General features: G+C 43.8%; 1 protein-coding gene across 1 annotated transcript in view; it reads right to left on the reverse strand.

The window, feature by feature from the left end:
* The window catches only part of DNAH8 (dynein axonemal heavy chain 8), a 397,167-nt gene that overhangs the window by 343,597 nt on the left and 36,036 nt on the right, over positions 1–17,534 (reverse strand). Inside the window, exons 11-15 of the mRNA XM_019526702.1 lie at positions 16,444–16,590; positions 9,908–10,105; positions 3,721–3,797; positions 3,241–3,340; positions 2,036–2,155 (exon numbers count right to left, since the gene is read on the reverse strand). Of these exons, the coding sequence (XP_019382247.1) occupies positions 2,036–2,155; positions 3,241–3,340; positions 3,721–3,797; positions 9,908–10,105; positions 16,444–16,590 (642 nt within the window). The remainder of the gene's footprint in view (positions 1–2,035; positions 2,156–3,240; positions 3,341–3,720; positions 3,798–9,907; positions 10,106–16,443; positions 16,591–17,534) is intronic.

Raw genomic sequence — 17,534 nt, forward strand, 5'->3', positions numbered from 1 at the left:
AAAAAGCCAACCTATTAAATGGGTACTTTGAGTTGGTCTTTCATCAGTCCCATGGGACGGCCATGTCCGCTACAGAACAGGAAGGTCCGGGTGAGGAAGATCCCCTCTCCTCCATCAAAGCCGACCTCATGAAGGAACACCTTGAGAAGCTGGATACCTTCAAGTCAACTGGCCCTGACAATCTACGCCCCAGGGTATTCAAGGATCTGGTGAGCATCATAGCCCAACCCCTGGCATGGATCTTTGAGAACTCCTGGTGCTCTGGTGTAGTACCCGAAGACTGGAAGAAGGCCAATGTGGTGCCTATCTTCAAGAAAGGGAGGAGAGTAGATCCGGCAAACTACAGGCCCATGAGCCTGACTTCTATCTCAGGGAAGATCTCCTTAAGGAGATGATCCTCCAAGCCGAAAGGGAGGTAATCCCAACATGGATCAAAGGGGGCAAGAGGGCGCAAAAGCCCCCATGGCTCACCAAAAGCATCCGGGAACATATGGCACTGGTCAGGCTGCAGTTGGAGTATTGCATCCAGTTCTGGGCACCACACTTCAAGAGGGATGTGGCTAACCTTGAGAGGGTCCAGAGGAGGGCCACTCACATGGTCAGGGGCCACCAGGCCATGCCCTATGAAGACAGACTAAAGGGTCTCAACCTATTCAGCCTCCACAAGAGAAGACTGAGAGGGGATCTGGTGGCCATCTATAAAGTCACCAGGGGGGACCAGCAGAAAATAGGTGTGGCTCTGTTCCTCTGGGCACCACCCGGGATAACAAGGAATAATGACCAGAAATTGATTGAGAGTATGTTCACGCTTGATATCAGGAGGCATTACTTTACAGTTAGGGCTGCCAGGCTCTGGAATGGTGGTGCATGTACAGCATGGCAAGATGTACAATTTTTGGAGCATACCATTCCTCACATTTCAATTGTGTCATTATTTTAACATCTGCCAGGGCCCCAGAAATCTCAGATGAGGTCTAAATGCCACCTCTGGTGGCAGTCTGTTTCAGGCCTTGGGGGCTCAGACAGTAAAGAAGTTCTTCCTTATGTCCAGCCTGAAAGGGTCTTGGAGGAGTTTGTGACCGTTTGACTTTGTGGTCCCTTGCGGAACTCTGGTGAACAGGCATTCTCCCAGATCCTGATGTATACCCCTTATATTCTTGTAGGCAGCCACCAGGTCGCCTCTGAGCCTGCAGTTTTCCAGGCTGAAGAGTCCTATGGCTCTCAGCCTCTCATCATAAAGCCTGTTCTCCTTCCCTCTGATCATGTGCATGGCTCTCCTTTGGACTCTCTCAAGCTTCTCCACATCATTTTTAAATTGTGGAGCCCAGAACTGGACGCAATACTACTCCAGCTGCGGCTTCACCAATGCCAAGTACATGGGGAGGAAGACATCCTGGGATTTGCTTGAGAAGCATCTATGGATGCAAGCCAAAGTTTTGCTCGCTTTACCGGCTGCAACATCACATTGGTGGCTCATCTTTATCTTGTGGTCAATCATGAAATTATGACCCCCAAGTCCCTTTCAGCCATGGTGCTAGCAAGCGTAGCACTGCCGAGCCTGTAAGCATACTGTGGGTTTTTCTTCCCAAGGTGGAGTACCTTGCATTTGTCAGTGTTGAACGCCATGAGGTTTTCATATGCCCATTTTCTGAGCCTGTCAAGGTCGGCCTGAATCACCCTCCTTTCCTTGGTTGTGGATGCTCTACCCCAAAGTTTGGTGTCATCAACGAACTTGGCCAGTCCGCTTCTGATACCAATGTCCACATCATTAATGAAGATGTTAAAGGGTATAGGCACAAGGACAGAGTATGAAATACTGTGATTCTGAGATCATGGAAGACAGGTAGATACAATTTTCTATGTCTAGCATCTAATAACTGGGGGTCACCTTTAAATTTAAGTTATCTCAGATTCAGTTAAATATGGCAGTAACCAGAAGTGTCTTGGTCATTGGGCAAAAAGTAAACTAAATATTGATTCTTTTAGGACCTATGAAATGCATAATATTTCCCATCATCAGTGATGATCAACTTACAAAGAAATAGTTGATTGGTTCACTTATCCGTCTGAAGAGCTGCCTTACCCACAGTATCTTTCCTGATACAGGGGGCATGTTTCGAGCAAGAGGAGGGTCATCTTTTTGGGTCTGGTAAAGCTACAATATATTCATAATTAATAAATGCAAGTATAAAAATTGTTAACAAATTAAAAGGTGTATTTATAATACTTTAGATTAATGCTTCTCTGTCCAAATCTAGGGAGGAAATAGAGCTACTACTAATATTTCTGTGGTATTATATTCAGAACAATTATAACTTTTTCATCAAATCCCATTTATATTTGCTGAGAGAAAAAATACTGTCTTTATTTTTCTGAGATGTAAACTTTGGCACTATTTTGGGGGTATACTTTTTCTTTCCCTGTTTTGTTTTTATGTGATAGTGTGGATAAGAGTGCATACTAAGACAGCTGTCATGCATCTAAGCTGTGAGGGAACCAAATTCATAACTCTAGATAGCATTATACAAAGGAATATGTTCCTACCAAACCTATGTCATCCTCCTGACTCCTCTAAAATATATGTGTAGATATAACTGTCACTGATCTTTTTTTCCCCCCACTAACTCAAGAATCTAACAAAAGACTCCAAAACTCTGAAGAATAAAAACAAATAGTAAAGTCTCCTAGGAAGACAATCATTTTGAAGAACCAGTTTCTTCAATAAATAAACATATTTTTCTTTTTTAAATATACTACATATATTTATTCTACTTTAATGCCTCTTTATTCTGACAAAATAGTATATGGTAGTCTTCCATAAATGAGAATTAAAGCCATACACATCAAAATATAACAAGTCAAAAAGTATGTATGACATCAACTGTGGTCTAGTATTTATATGTGTAAAAATGAATATATAGTTATTCTCAAATGTTAATATATTTTTTACTTTGCCTGCCTCAATAATAATTATTACTACTATTAACTTTAAAACATTTTATAAGGGAGAATTCCTCCAGATGCCCCAAGAAAAAAGAATACATCAGGTTAGCTTATCTACTTTTGGACAGGCTATTTTCTATAATAGGAGAAAGGAAGAAGTAGCAATTAAACTTTGACTCTGGGCCAATAATATAGATTGAAAAATTAAGTAGGAATTATTTAGATAAGAGGGGGAATATTAGAAAATTTATTCTTATAAACTTATTAAAATTTTCTAATTGTAGAGAAATGTATTACCTTTTTAGTAGCTTCAAGTTCTGCTACATAATGCTGAAGAATAAGACCAACAGTATGTGCTATTTCTTGCTGAAGACAGGGCATATTCAGTTTCTGAAACCTATATTGGTTTATGATTAAGAAATTAGAATACATTCATTTAAATTGTATTTTATAGCTGTTTTATCCCAAATAAAAACTCTGGGGTATATACATATTCATATAGCACAAAGCGGCATACAAAAGCACAACTCAGAATATTTCAACTTCTCTCATCCAAAAACATAAAGGTCCTACCCCTAGATTTCTGAGATTTGTTTGATATTACCTAAAAAATATTGAGGGGAATTTTAAAGATATGTTAAAAAGTCAGTAACATTCCTTGGCCTGTCAAAGATTTCATGGTCCATAAAATCACGAATATATTATCCTAGACTAGGTGATTTGTGACACAATTAACAATACTATTAATAGATATTTTGTAAGCATAACAACTATTACCTTTGAAGCAACTGAAGTGCATGCTGAGAAGACAAAATTCTTCCAAAACAACTACCCATAAAAGTCTGTATCTGCACCTATGACAAATAGGAATATTTCTAGATATCTTATAGTTCAGGGCTATGATTTCTATGATGACTAATAATATGTATACTTGTATTCCCATTTACTCTATGATACTTTCTTAATATATTACTTTTTAATTTTTTTCTCTTTAACAAGCACATGAAAACACACATGAAAATACAAGAGAAAATGGGGAAGCATCACAACAAGAAATCATTGTTGCTTCTACACAATTTCAAATCTTGTGTTTCTATTTTATTAATGTTCAATGTGAAAAGTATTTCTCTAACTACTTTTTATTTTGAGTTCAGATTCTGAGGAATCCAGGGATGCAAATACAAATGTCAGTTTATTTTCTGCAAAGGAAAAGACATAAACAATCAATAATGTAATAAGGGGGAGCAAGCAGGGAACCAGCCCCAGGTACCAACTATGTGGCAGTCCCAGAATCCACCCCCTGGGAGTCCAACACAACAGGGCAGCCTATATTGCTGGATTAAAAGAAATGGGCAGCACAGCCCCACACTCAGCTGTGTATCTGGGGGCCATGGGATGACTGGAATGGTGTTTCCCTTGCCCAAGAGAGATTTTGTCACAGTAGGCGCAGTCCTGTACTCAGCAGCATTTCTGGCCAGGGCAGGGAGGCAGGGGGTGCAAACGGGGCCTCACAGGTAGCTCCCAAGGAGCCCATGCCATGAGGTTACTACCACCAGATTCTCTTTGCTGCTGCTTCCCAGGTTCTCTGCACATGGAAGGCAGCTGGGACCTGAAGAAGAGCACACTGCCATGGAAAGCTTCTCTAAGTCTCTCAACCATGCACTTAGTTCAGTAAAATGTATCTCCCACAAAAATCCTTGCTTCTCTCATATTTCCTAGACCATGACAGTTACAAAGTACTCGAACACTATATCTGTGAGACAGTTTTAAAAACTAAAGAACACTTTGCACATTTGCCAGAAATTAATTATGACATTCTTTTTATTCAGTTTCTACACTGTAATTTTATTAAGTGAAATATTGGTTCAGATTTTTTGTTGCATGCACCAAATTTCTGTTCAACAGAGCAGAAAGAAGGGGTCATTGAAGAGCCTATTACAATTCTGTGCATTTGCAGATGCGTTTGTTTCGGTTTTGGAACTCAGTTTAGACTAGAAGTACTAAACCACAACATCTGTCTGCCAAAAGCAGTACTGTGGTGTTTGGTGAACGGGCAGGATCTACCTCCTGAAGTCTACCTCCTCTCACCAAGCTTACCTGCTCCTAGTGTATCTGCAGAAAACAACTCTATACATACAGTTAGAAGTAGCAAAAGAAAAAAAAAACATGCATCTCTATGCCCATGCATGATTCTTCCTAGTGTGTATTTATAAGAGATGTGTCCAGTCAAGTTTAAATTTCCCAATTTGCTGACTTTTCAATGCTTCCTTCAGGAAAGTCCTTCATCATCCACTATATTTCAATGTGAGGAAATTACTCCTGTATACCAGCCTAAAATTTTCCTTTCTTAAATTCACTTTGTTCTCCTCAAATATATTTCTTTTCAGTTCTGCTCCTATATATTTTCCATAACTTTTCCTTTTCCTTATCTTGTATCCTTATAAGTATGCAATCTATTATTTTTGTCATAGCTCTACTAACACTAGTTATCATTCAGCTAAAACTAGATACATATATGCACTTTTAGCACTAAAGACAGTAGGCTACTGCATCTTGTGCCATGTTAAGGTGATTCTGGGTATGTAACTCCAAAATGCATTAGCTTTATGCATTACAAGCTCCTGCCTCATTTATAACCCGCTGTCTTCCCTACATTTCTTAAAACAATTATATTTTTCAGGCATCTCCCATAAATATTTATGTTTTATATCGAGGTGGCCAACCTGCAGCTACTAGTGGAATAGGAAGCTTGTGTGTGTGTGTGGCATGTAGCACCTCACAGAGAGCACAGGCAGCACAGCAGCATGTAGGGCAAGAAACAGAAGGCAGAGCAGGAGATCAAGCAGAGGAAAGAGATTGGAATCAGTAAGACACCTGCCAAAAAGGTTGTCTCTTGCTGTTTTATATTATTTATCTCCAAAGATATCAGCCTGCGTTCATGGAGATATCAAATGGCTCTGGTTCTAGGTCTTCTCAAGTGGCTTGGGCAAATATTTAAACTAGACTTCTATGCAAAAGACAGGTGGCACCATCACAATTACCAGTTAGCAGTTGGTTGGTCCCCAACTTCTGGGGGACTAAACAGCTGGAGCCTGATCAAGACAGGGGCAGGAACTCAGGCACATTCCTACATTTAACATTTCCCGTGGCTACCTCTAGGTATCTCCTAATTTTCTGGATGGCCCTCCTGGGTTAAGTACAGACAGTCAAAAAGCCTGAGGATGAATCAATTCAGTCTTTGTAGACAGTCTAAGCTCCAGAGATTAAATTGAGAAATAACTGGACACACATTCACTTTGGATTCAGGAAATGCAGCCATATGCAGCCAAATGCAGAGGCTCAGGCCAGAAGGCAGGGTGCACTACAGCACAGCTGTCTGGCACATAGCCAGCATAGGCTGTGTATTCACTTCCTCTTCTTACTATGCTTGATGTCTCTGGGATCTGAGGTTCAGAATCACAGAAGCAGGAATCTTCAGGGTTGCTCTTCACTTCCTCTTCCTGCTTCCAGGTGCCTCAGGGATTTGTAGTCCACAGTCAAAGCCAGCAGTAACTTTCAGTACATTTAGCAGGGCAGTTTGCCTGGTGGGGGGGAACTCCCTGCCTTCCCCACTCCCCACAACCCTTCTCTGCTGGAGAAGACAGCACAGCCCAGCCCAGAGCTGGAAAACTTGCTGGAATGCTAGGAGACTCTGATTTAACTTAAACCAGGAAGGGGTCTGGGACAGAAGTTTCATAAACCAGCTTGACCCAAATCAGTTAAGTCTGATACTACGTTTCACCAGGTTAACCAGTTCCAGCCATTTTGAAATTGGTTTATGTGCACTGAACTTCTGTTCTGCTACAGGTTTAAAAAAATTTCTGATAATTTAAACCAGTTTACATGCAACTTCTGTCCCAACCCTGATTTACCTGCTATTCCTTACTGTCTTGTAGCAGGGGCCCAGCTGAACTCTGTACTTACCAGGACAAAGTCCACCAGCACGTTCCATGGTCAGCAGATTCCCAGCCATGTTCACAGGGAAATGGTGAGCCTGCACTTCTGAGGCAAGCCCCACAGCACTGCTGGGTAGGCAGCCAGCGCACAGCAGGCATTTCCTGAGCCCTGCACCCAGAACAGGGCGGGGATCAAAACCCCAGCCCCACAGGAGCTCGGGCTGCAGCTCCATGAAAGAACAGGCAGCTAGTGCACGGAGCACCACCTGGGTTTCGGAGGCAGCAGCTGCAGGGGATAATGAGCCCTTCAGGGGCTCCAAACACCTGCCAGCAGCAGGGCACATGGAGATGCACAAAGAACTGGATTGGCTCACACTGGCCTGGATACCCCTAAGAAAGTCTGCACTGACACCAAGACAGGGGGAATGCACAGCCTGCTGAGGAGTCTCATCACATTTTCCCATGGAGGCGGAGGACCAGGAACCCAGGACAGTGCACATCTGAGCTCTCCAGACTGACACCAGACAACTGTACTGTTGGGATGAGCCATGTACCTCTAGGGACTAAGCCATGGTTTGTAACACCGTTGGCCCCACATTATTCCATGGGCTTGCCCACAACAGGCAAGACCATACAAACTACGCCCAAACAGGGCCACCCCTGTCCGACTGAGACTGCCTGATGGAAGGCAACCAAAGCACCCATAGGGCCAGAGAAAGGCCTACGGTTCAGTCACTTGAGTTATTATTTAGTTTATGTGCTTCTTTATACAGGCCAAGCCCAGATAAGCACAGAACTTGCAGCAAACCTCAGCAATCATAAGTGAAATGCACCAGCTTCAGACAACTCAGCTGTTTCTCTCTATGCCTGAGCTGCAGGGCAAGCACTCAGGCCGGCCAAATATGTGTATTCAGCACCAAGTGGAGCCCTAAGTGTTGGCACAGTATAGGATAGGGCCATGGGGCCCAACAGCCTTGTACTCAGTGAGACTGGGCCATGGGGATACAAGTTCACTCAGTTCTAGCACCCAGTAGAGATTGCCTGATTCTCGCCTGCCATGTCTTGATTTTGAAATTTGTCTTAGTCGAGAGATGGTCCACTTCTGCTGCATGTAGTCCTGGATGAGCTGGGTCCAGTTCTTCTCTCCCCTACGCCCTGTCCAAATGCCACCCTGTTCTTACAGGATTCATTGTGCCCTTGGTTCTCAATGGGTACTCTTCTTCACCCCTGCAGACTCCCATTCATCTCAGGCCTGGTTTGTAGAGACTGCGACTGAGCCAGCCCTGCAACTGGTCAGTTGTGGTATGATGCGTGGAGGAAAAATGGTGAAACAAAACTCAGGTAAGTCTTGGCCACTAGGGTCACTGCTACCACAGACGGCATCCACTGGCCCTGAGATAATCCAGGCCTTAGGGCTGTGGGTCTTTCCTAAGTTCCCAGCCCTCCAAAAAGGAATAAAAGGCATCAAAAGGAAAGATACAGGCCTTCTTGGCCCCTTCATCCTGGCTTGGGCATTTCCCAGCCATGGACATTCTGGCATCCATTATCAAAGCTTCAGTGGCACCTGCCACCTTCCCCAGGTGCAGCGAGTCCATCCACCTGCCCTCATCAATAAAGTTGGTTCCCCTGCCGGCATGACTAAATCAGCATTGGTTCGACTCTTCCCACTTTTCCCAGGATTACAGCCCAGCCTCCCAAGTTCTATGACCCAGTAAAGAAAAAGCAAAAGCAAAAAACTGCTCAGAGCACTGCTCGTTCTCCAGATGGCTCCTTCCTTCAGCGCAGCTCCCTGCCAGTGTTCTCTGCCATCCCCACTGCTGCAGTCTTCATGGTGGTGTTATAAATCAATGGAGCCCCTCCAGTCTTCCAAGGGGTAGTTCTGCTGGCTCAGAGCTCCTTTGCTGGTGTCTCAGTATTCCTGGCTCCCCATACTCATCCAGTGTCTGGCTCTTCCCTGCCCCAGCCCTGGCAGCAGGCCATGAATACCCACAGTGCCATTGGCAGGGCCAACATTGATTGAGCAGCTGCTGATGAACCGCAATGGCCAGCAGTCGTTCATCATACTTGGCTCCAGCTGGGTTGGGAAGTTTCCCCTGGCTGTGAGCTTGGGAGAGTCCTTTCTCATTTCTTCACACCGAGTGGAAAGGTGTGTGGTGTAGGGGAGGAGGCGCCGCAAATAAGACCTTGACATCGACACATGCTAACCTTGGCATGATCTCTTTCTAAGCAAGTACTACCTCTAGATATCTCTTTTCAACTACATCAAGTCATGGCAGGAAAGATTTAAAGTGAGAGAGCAAGACACATGCTAAGTGTGTGGCACACAGGCCTCATCTCAGTGTGGCCACTTGGCCTGGGTCCCCTCTACACTTCTGTATAAAACTCTTATGATAGCAAAAAGCGGTCAGGTGCCTTCCAACCATGTCATTGATTTCACCAGGATCCAAAACACCTAAACATCATCAATTGGATTGTTTTCCACAGCTAAGGTACCTAGATTTTAGATGTTGGGATGACAAGCTGCATCACCCTAAAGGGGATGGACAGAAATAATAAAGAATGCTTGTCATACTCACATATTTATCTTCACAATATTTGTGAGATTTACTCAAATTTAGGCTATGATCTCAGATTCGACAATAAATTTCACTACTTTGAAACTGGACAGTTATGAATCAATGTTATTAACTGAGCACATATTTCCAGAAGCTAACACACAAATCCTATGATATCAATGGAAACTATTCATATGAAAGACAGAAAATCAGACACACATTTGACAAACAAGTAGTCAAATATATCTCTGCTGCTAACCTTTAAATATTCTTAAGAAAGGTAAGTGGTTTAAGAATTACGTAAACATAAGTCCATTTAATAAATTGTGAATTTGGTGTTTTTTAGGTTGACAATAGAACCTAATGATATAGGCCCTTTCCAGTAAACACTCTCAGTGAATTCCAGGTAGTTTTGAACAAGTAACAGTGACAGAATTTTGCCCTGGGTAAGATACTAATAGCAATACTACCTACCTCTAAACCTCCGATTTTTGTTGAAAAGTCAACAAAATCTAAATCAAATTCTGATTTTCGTGGGTCAAGAATATCATATTGTTTCTTCTGGACACTTTGGTAGATATTTTTGAATTTTATTGCCATAATATCTATACCTTCAATTGTAGACATACTCAGTGCAGAAAAAGTTTGTACTATAGTAATCATTTCTGTAATCTGAAATAAAAAAAAAAAAATCACACTCATATAACATTATGAATCAACTTTGGTATTTTCTTTTAGCAAGGTAATAATTATATCCAGGTCTAATTAGACTAAATTCAGGCTAATGACTAACCTCTTCTTATAAACTACTATCCACAAGATATCATCCCAATCACTCTTCATCAAATATAACTAAACACAGCAGCCTCAACTTGCAACCTCAACCCTTACCATAATTGGCCACTCGGAGATGGGGCAAGATTCCCTTCAGTCTTACTGCCCCCTCTGCCTGCTTTACAGACAACAGCTTTTAGTTCAACCTTCTCACAGCTGCTACTGAGTTAAGGCTTTTACAGTACTGGTCTGCATACAATTAGGGCCTTGTTACACCTTACACGGTAAGCCAAACAAATGTTAATCAGCTTAGTGTTGTTCGACTTAGTGGAGCAATAATCACCTTAAGCTGCAAAATCATCTGTGATGAAACTGTGACTGTCCCTCACTTGCACTGCTGTGACTTGCCACTAGAAGTTTGGTGAGCAGGGTCAGGACTAGGAGCCTATAAGTAAAATGTTTCTTAATGCAAACCAAATCAGTGCTGTCAGCCACAATATCTTCAATTTCTGTTTTGTTTTGTAGTCTATTGTTTTTATTGGCATTGACTGCAATGCCAATAAATACAGCAGGGGCAGAACTGGCTCCCTGCTTCTGCCAGGCAGAGCCAGCACCACAGCCCCAGAGTGCCTGGTGACAGCGGTACCTCCTACTGCCATCTGAACCAGCTCACTGCTTGAACTCTGAAGAGCACAATCCTTTTTTTCCTCCAGAGCCCCCTTCCCCATGCTGCCCCTGCCTGGGCACCACCTGAGCTCCAAAACTAATCAGGCTCCTTGGAGCTGAGGTGGTGTTTGGCCAGGAGCGGAGTGGGGAGGGGGGCAGGAGGGGCAGCTCTGGAGATGAAAAGGATTGGGCCCCTTGGAACTCAGCTGGCTAGGCTGCCAGCTGGCCAGGTGCCTTCTGAGCTCTGGAGAAAAGAGCATTGGGCCCCTTGGAACTCAGATGGCACCCAGCCAGCTCAGGGGCCCTCATTAGCCTGAGGAGCCCAGTCTTTTTTTCTCTGGAGCTCACCTTCCCATGCTACCATGAGTGGTAACAGCAAGATAGTCTAGGCAGCAGCAGGAGGCACCATGACTTCCAGGTGCTCCAGGGCTGTGCTCTGCCCAATGCCCTCAGGGGGCGAAGCACTGTGTCCAGCCCCGTCGCAACCCTGGCATCCCTACTTGCCCACTGCATCCTGGGATGCTGGAAGATTCATAGATTCATAGATGTTAGGGTTGGAAGGAACCTCAGTAGGTCATTGAGTCTGACCCCCTGCCCTGGGCAGGAAAGAGCGTTGGGGTCGGATGACCCCAGCTAGCTGCTTCTCCAGTCTCCTCTTGAAGACCATCAAGGTAGGGGAGAGTACCACCTCCCTTAGGAGCCCATTCCAGATTCTGGCAATCCTTATTGTGAAGAAGTTTTTTCTAATGTCCAACCTAAATCTGCTCTCTGTCAATCTGTGGCCATTGTTCCTAGTTACTTGAGGGGGTGTCCTAGTAAATACAGCATCTTCTATTTCCTGCTGTTCTCCCTAATGAATTTATAGGCAGCCACAAGATCGCCTCTCAGCTTTCTCTTGCGAAGGCTGAAGAAATTTAGGTCCCTCAGTTTCTCCTCATAGAACCTTGCCTGTGGGCCTCTGACCATACAAGTGGCCCTCCTCTGAACCCTCTCAAGATTCTCCACATCCCTCTTGAAGTGTGGCACCCAAAACTGGATGCAGTACTCCAACTGCAGCCTGACCAGTGCCACACAGAGGAGAAGCATCACCTCCCTGGACCTGTCTGTCATGCATCTGCTAATGCATGATAAAGTGCAGTTAGCCTTGTTGATCACTTCATCACACTGAAGACTTCAACTTGGGTGGAATAGCTGTGGAAAGTGGCAACACCTTAATGAAACAGGAGCAAAATTAGGCAGATTAGAGATAATTCTGCCCTATGGTGGTGTAACTAAACCGAATAATGAGTGCTTTAAGCCAGTTAAAATGTGTTAAGGTGCAGGAAATCCAGGGGTTAAGGGCTCTACAAATCACCTACAATCACTGTGTAACAAGGGTCTTAAGCTGCAGTTGTGAGAGGGTGAACTGTAGCTGTTAGTTGCAGCTACTAGGGGAGGAGGGGAGTGAGGATGATGAGAGGGTTCTGCTCCTGCTATGCATAGCTGGAGCCTCTAGCTCCTGCAGTGGCAGTACAACTCTGTCTCCCCCTTCCCACCTTCTTTTCAAGGATTCTTTTTTCTTCATTCTGACTTCCCAAAATAAGGTGCTTGTGTTAGTTCAGAGGTTTGGTATGTAAATAAATTGCGTTGTTTTTTTTTAAACAAACTGGGACACAATAGGATGGACTTGAAAATTAAATTGAACCATCTATATTTAGGATATAGAGCAGTGTTTCCCAAACTTTTGATACCTGGAGCAAACTTTTTCCGGGATTAAAATTGGTGGCGTACTTCACTCTTACACCTGAAAAGATACATTTACATTCCCCCTCCCCCCATCTTATAAAATAACCCCCATATTTCATTTCTGTGGTAGAGGAAATTATACCAGTGATAAGATGTATTGTTAAAAAATAACTTGTGACTTTTCTGAATTTCATGGTACCCTAGCTGAAAATTACTGAGATAGATCTAAATTCAGAAAAGATATGGAAGTGAGCCTTGAGGGTAAAAAAAGTTAAGAACCACTTATCTAACCTCCCATTTAAGGGAGTTGGGGGCAAACCCTCACTCTGCTGCTCCCTGCTCTTTCCACTTTCTGCCCCTTCCCAACTCTTGGTCTGTACCTCAGGGGCTCCTCCAGTGTCTCACCCCTGTGCCCCTCTTGCTGACCCCAGGAGCATGGGAGTGGAGGAGATAAGCTAGGCTGTGAAGTGCAACTCTGCACATCCACCCACCCACGTGCACAGAGCATGCTGCTGGCAGTGGGGGTGGGACTGGCAGAGAGGCTGCCTGGGTATGCAGAAGAGTGTAGGAAGGCAGAAGCAGGGGTGGCAGCCCCCACAGAAGCAGCCATAGGTGCTGCTGGAGTAGCTGGGGCAGGCGCCGGGTGCCCGATGGGAAAGGAGAGCATTCACCTCCTCATACAGGAGGATCTTTCAACATACTTCCTTTGCTCTGTGCAGTGGCACACCTTTTGAGAATCACTGGTATAGAGATTAGAAGTGATGAGTGAAATAAACAAACCAGAAGGATAATACCAGGGTAGTGGTGAGAAGTAGCAGTATAAATGTAACGTCCAAAGAAAAAGAAACAGTTAAACAAAAACAAATATTTTCCTCTGTATTTGTTCATGTATTGTTTACTGTTTTTTTTATTTATTCAGTCCCTACATCTACTCTAAGAAGTCATGTATTTATTTGATTCACTGAGGCATTACACCGATCACCAAGTCTGGGGCAGGTCATCTTGAAAGCTTTCTGTCCTCCAGATCCCAACTGTATCAAGATTTTATTTATGGCAGAAAACTTTAGCCAGTTTGGCAATATTTGTGAGTGAGGACAAAAACACCACTGAATCTCAAAATCTATTCACCTTGTTACTATCATAAGACTTGCGGTTGAGGGGATGGGGTGGGAGGGGGCAGTGCTAGGCTGGCCTTGTTGCTGTCTCCTACTGGCTCCCCCTGGGTCCTGCTGCCCCTTGCTGCTGTCATCTTTGACAGGCAGCCAGGAGAAGATAAATATATATTTTCTAAATTTGTAGGTCCTGTGGGCCAGACAGAATGGCCTGGCAGGCCAAATCCGGTCCGCAGGCTGTATTTTGCCCACCCCTGGGCTAGAGGCTGAGCTCTGCCCAGGGCAGGACATAAGGTCAGTGCTTCATAGAGTAGGGAAGCTTGAGTGACCTGAAGGTGCTGCCCGTGCACCAACTAGTGTAAGAATAGGAAGCCTGATTGCCCAGGGGGAAGCTCAAAAGGAGCAGGGCAGGTTGAGAGTGGCCCAGTGAGGGGTGGTATGTAAGAGGGCCTGTGAGAGGGGACAGAGTAAATAAGGCCCTGTGAGTGGAGGCATAGTGTGCGAGCAGAATGGGAGAGGCCCAGCCAGGGGCAGAGCTAGCCCGGCCTTGGGCCAGAGTTATGATCTACTTATGATGCCATCTGCAAGGCATAGGACATGGCATAGGGATAATATGGAGCTGTGTACAACACCCCCTGGTATCAGGACATTAAAATGGGCAGCCTCCCTCATTTTACACCAGTTATCAAACAACAACTTGTCGCAGGCAAGATTGGGTGGACTGCCCCACATAAACAGCTGGGTGGGCTGATGTTGAGATCTGGTCTTAACTAGGTCCCCTGTCACACAGTCATTGTGGACAGCTTGTTAAAAACACCAGCAGCCATCAAAAAGGAAAGCAAAAATGTTAGGAATGATTAAGAAGGGAACTGTACACAAAATAAAGTATCATCATGACCCTTTATATATCATCATGACCCATGGTGCATCCACACCTTGAATACAGTGCCCAGTTCTAGTCCTCACCCCACAAAAAGAATATAAAACTACAGAAAGCACAGAGAAGGCCAACAAGGATGATTAGTGGTATGGAAAGTATGACACAGCACTTTTAGTGCCTGTTACTTTAAGGGCTAGGCCTGGGAGAGGACAGGTGCCTGATTAGGACAGCCATTTAATGCCCAGCTCTCTGGGCTGATGGAGGGCAGTTTGTGGCCAGCCAGCAGGGGAAAAACATCTCTCTGCTAAGCTCCTGCCCCAGGAACAACGTGGAGGTAAAGTGGAAGCTATGGGGGAGGAGGAGGCCTCAGTGGTCCTGGGTATGACCTAAAACTGCACCCTGCTAGGGAAGGATGGCCTGGTGGGGCTCCTGGTGGTGTGGGAGTCCCCAAGAAATGCCTGGTCAGTTGCCTCCCCATGGAAAGGGTACCTAAAACCTAGCCTCCACCATCTAGTGGGTTTTTTAGTTAAAATTGGTGGGCCAGGCATGTCTAGGCAGGCACCTGAGCCTATGGGGGTGGTCAGGATGGAGGATCCCAGAGAGCACTGGCCCTGGCAAGGGGGCAGTGTGGAGCCCCTGAGAGACAGGGGCAGAGAAATGGCCCAGAGATGGGCATGGGGCAAGTTAGCCTCAGTTTGACAAATTACCTGGTAGCCACTCAGATGAGGGCATGAGAGAGCACCAAATTGCTGCATGCCTGCTGGCCAAGGACTGAAGAGAAATAAATCCGATGGCCCAAGGGGGTCGCTCAGGGAGCCAGGGCAAGATTTGTGTGGCCCAATGGGACCTTGGTGAGAGCAGGGGGAATGAAATAGTCCCCTGTGAGAGGGGGGCTGCATGCATGTGGCCCATAACTGGGCAGTATGGAAGAGGCCTAACTACAGGCAAATTCAGCCTGGCCTCAGTTCAGAGACAGACAGAACTTATGATGGCATCCGCGAGGCATGGGCTGCAGTGTAGGGAATGGTTCGGAGCTGCAGATATCATCCCTAGACATCAGGATCTTAAAATGGGCAGACTCCTGCCTAGTTAAGATCATAATTTAATCACACCGAGGTGTGGCAGGTGAGACGGGTGGGCAGAGTGCCCATGGACAGGGGGCAGCCCAATAGAAAGATCAGGCCAGCAAGCTTGCTTACTGTCACAGAGGGGCTTCCATATGAGGGGAGACTAAAGAAGCCAAGATTATTCAGTTTAGAAGAGATACTTAAGGGAGGACATGATAAGAAGTATATAAAATACTAAATGGCTAAGAGAAAATATAATACAAGAACTAGGAGCCATAAAACAGAACTAGCAGGTAATAAATTCAAAACCAACAAAAGTCCTTTTAACACAAGGAATTCAAGTGTGGACCTCATTTCAACAAGATACTGTGGAACCTGAAAGTTTACCTAAAAAGGGATTGGACAAATTATTGGAGAGGTGCATCAGGAGCTACTGAGCACAGGAGTTAGGAGTACAGCCTCTGAATCAGAACATCTTAGAACTTAAATGCTGGGTGCTGCAAGTGGGAGAGAAACAGTGGAAAAAACCTTGGTGATATTCTGTTCACTCTCTCTTTCAGCATCCGCTCTCTGCCACTGTGAGACACAGGATACTGAGCAACATGGACCTATGATCTGACCCAGTAAATGGCAGTTCTTACTATCTAAAAATATCAGATATTTAATCTTTTTTTCTTAACTTCCTACTGCAATAAAAATGCAGGATACTAAGTAATCCTTTACTCAAAATTTATCATTAAGCAAACACTTATATTTTTCAACACAACAGTTTTATGAGTTACTTACTTTTTCTAGCCTTTTACAAAAAGCTTCAAATTTACCAAAGATATACATCTCTGACACCTCAAATGTCTTTTCCCCTGAGGCTTCCAAGATCTGTGTCCTTGTTTTATGAAAACATTTTTGATATTCTTTAAATAAAAACATGCAGTCCTAAAAAGGTTAAGAAACAAATACCATAATAAATATTAGCTAAAGGGAAACATACAGTATTTATTATGATGTACAAAAAGTCTGCTATTTCTGTTGGTATGCATTACCATTTTGACACTAAAATGAATATGTGGAAAAACCTACTTAATTTACTCATAATGGTATTTTTCTATTCACATCTCCAAGAAAAGAGTACCAGGGAAAAACTGTGCCTTCTCCTAGAGACCCATGCAAAACAACTAAGCTAGGCAAATGGCCAATAAGGACTTGTATACCTATTTCTTATAATTAAAATAATTTATTCATAGCACAAAACTTATATCTTGCCCCACTTCCAAGCACTGTTTCTCTTGAATTCCTATCCCACATCTTTTTCCTGTACTCATGTGATGTGTCATCTTAATCTAATACTGCAAAGAACTAAAACATATGTTTAAATTTAAATAAGTAATTCCCTCTAACTGAATTATAAAATGTTATTCAAAATCCTCGTAATTGAGAATGTACATCAATCTTTGTTGGAGGGCTTCACTAATAAATCTTTACCATGTGTCAGCACCATAGCCAAAATAAGTGGGGCTATAATTATAACTAGGGCTTCTGAATGGCATATGATTAATAGTAACATGCAATAATATGCTTAAAAATGCATCAGATGGTTTATATTAAATAAAACGAGACCAAATATTAGTCCATTAGCATCTGATGGTTTGTTTTAACCTTAATTTAAAAAAAAGAAAAACAATCAGTAGCTATTGAATAACAGACAAACAACAGTCAAATCATAGTCAAGGTCCCTATATTTCCCATTCAAATAGGTATTTGAAAAGTATACCTTTATTTCAGTATGCAGATTAGGTCCACAAATGTAGGCACGTGTGGAGCCTGGGACTCAAGTTTTTGCTAAATGGTTATTTCATATTAAAGCTGCCATTTTACCAGTT

Source organism: Gavialis gangeticus, unplaced genomic scaffold (assembly GCF_001723915.1).
Source record: "Gavialis gangeticus isolate Ggan-Ray unplaced genomic scaffold, GavGan_comp1, whole genome shotgun sequence".
NCBI classification, from domain to species: domain Eukaryota; kingdom Metazoa; phylum Chordata; order Crocodylia; family Gavialidae; genus Gavialis; species Gavialis gangeticus.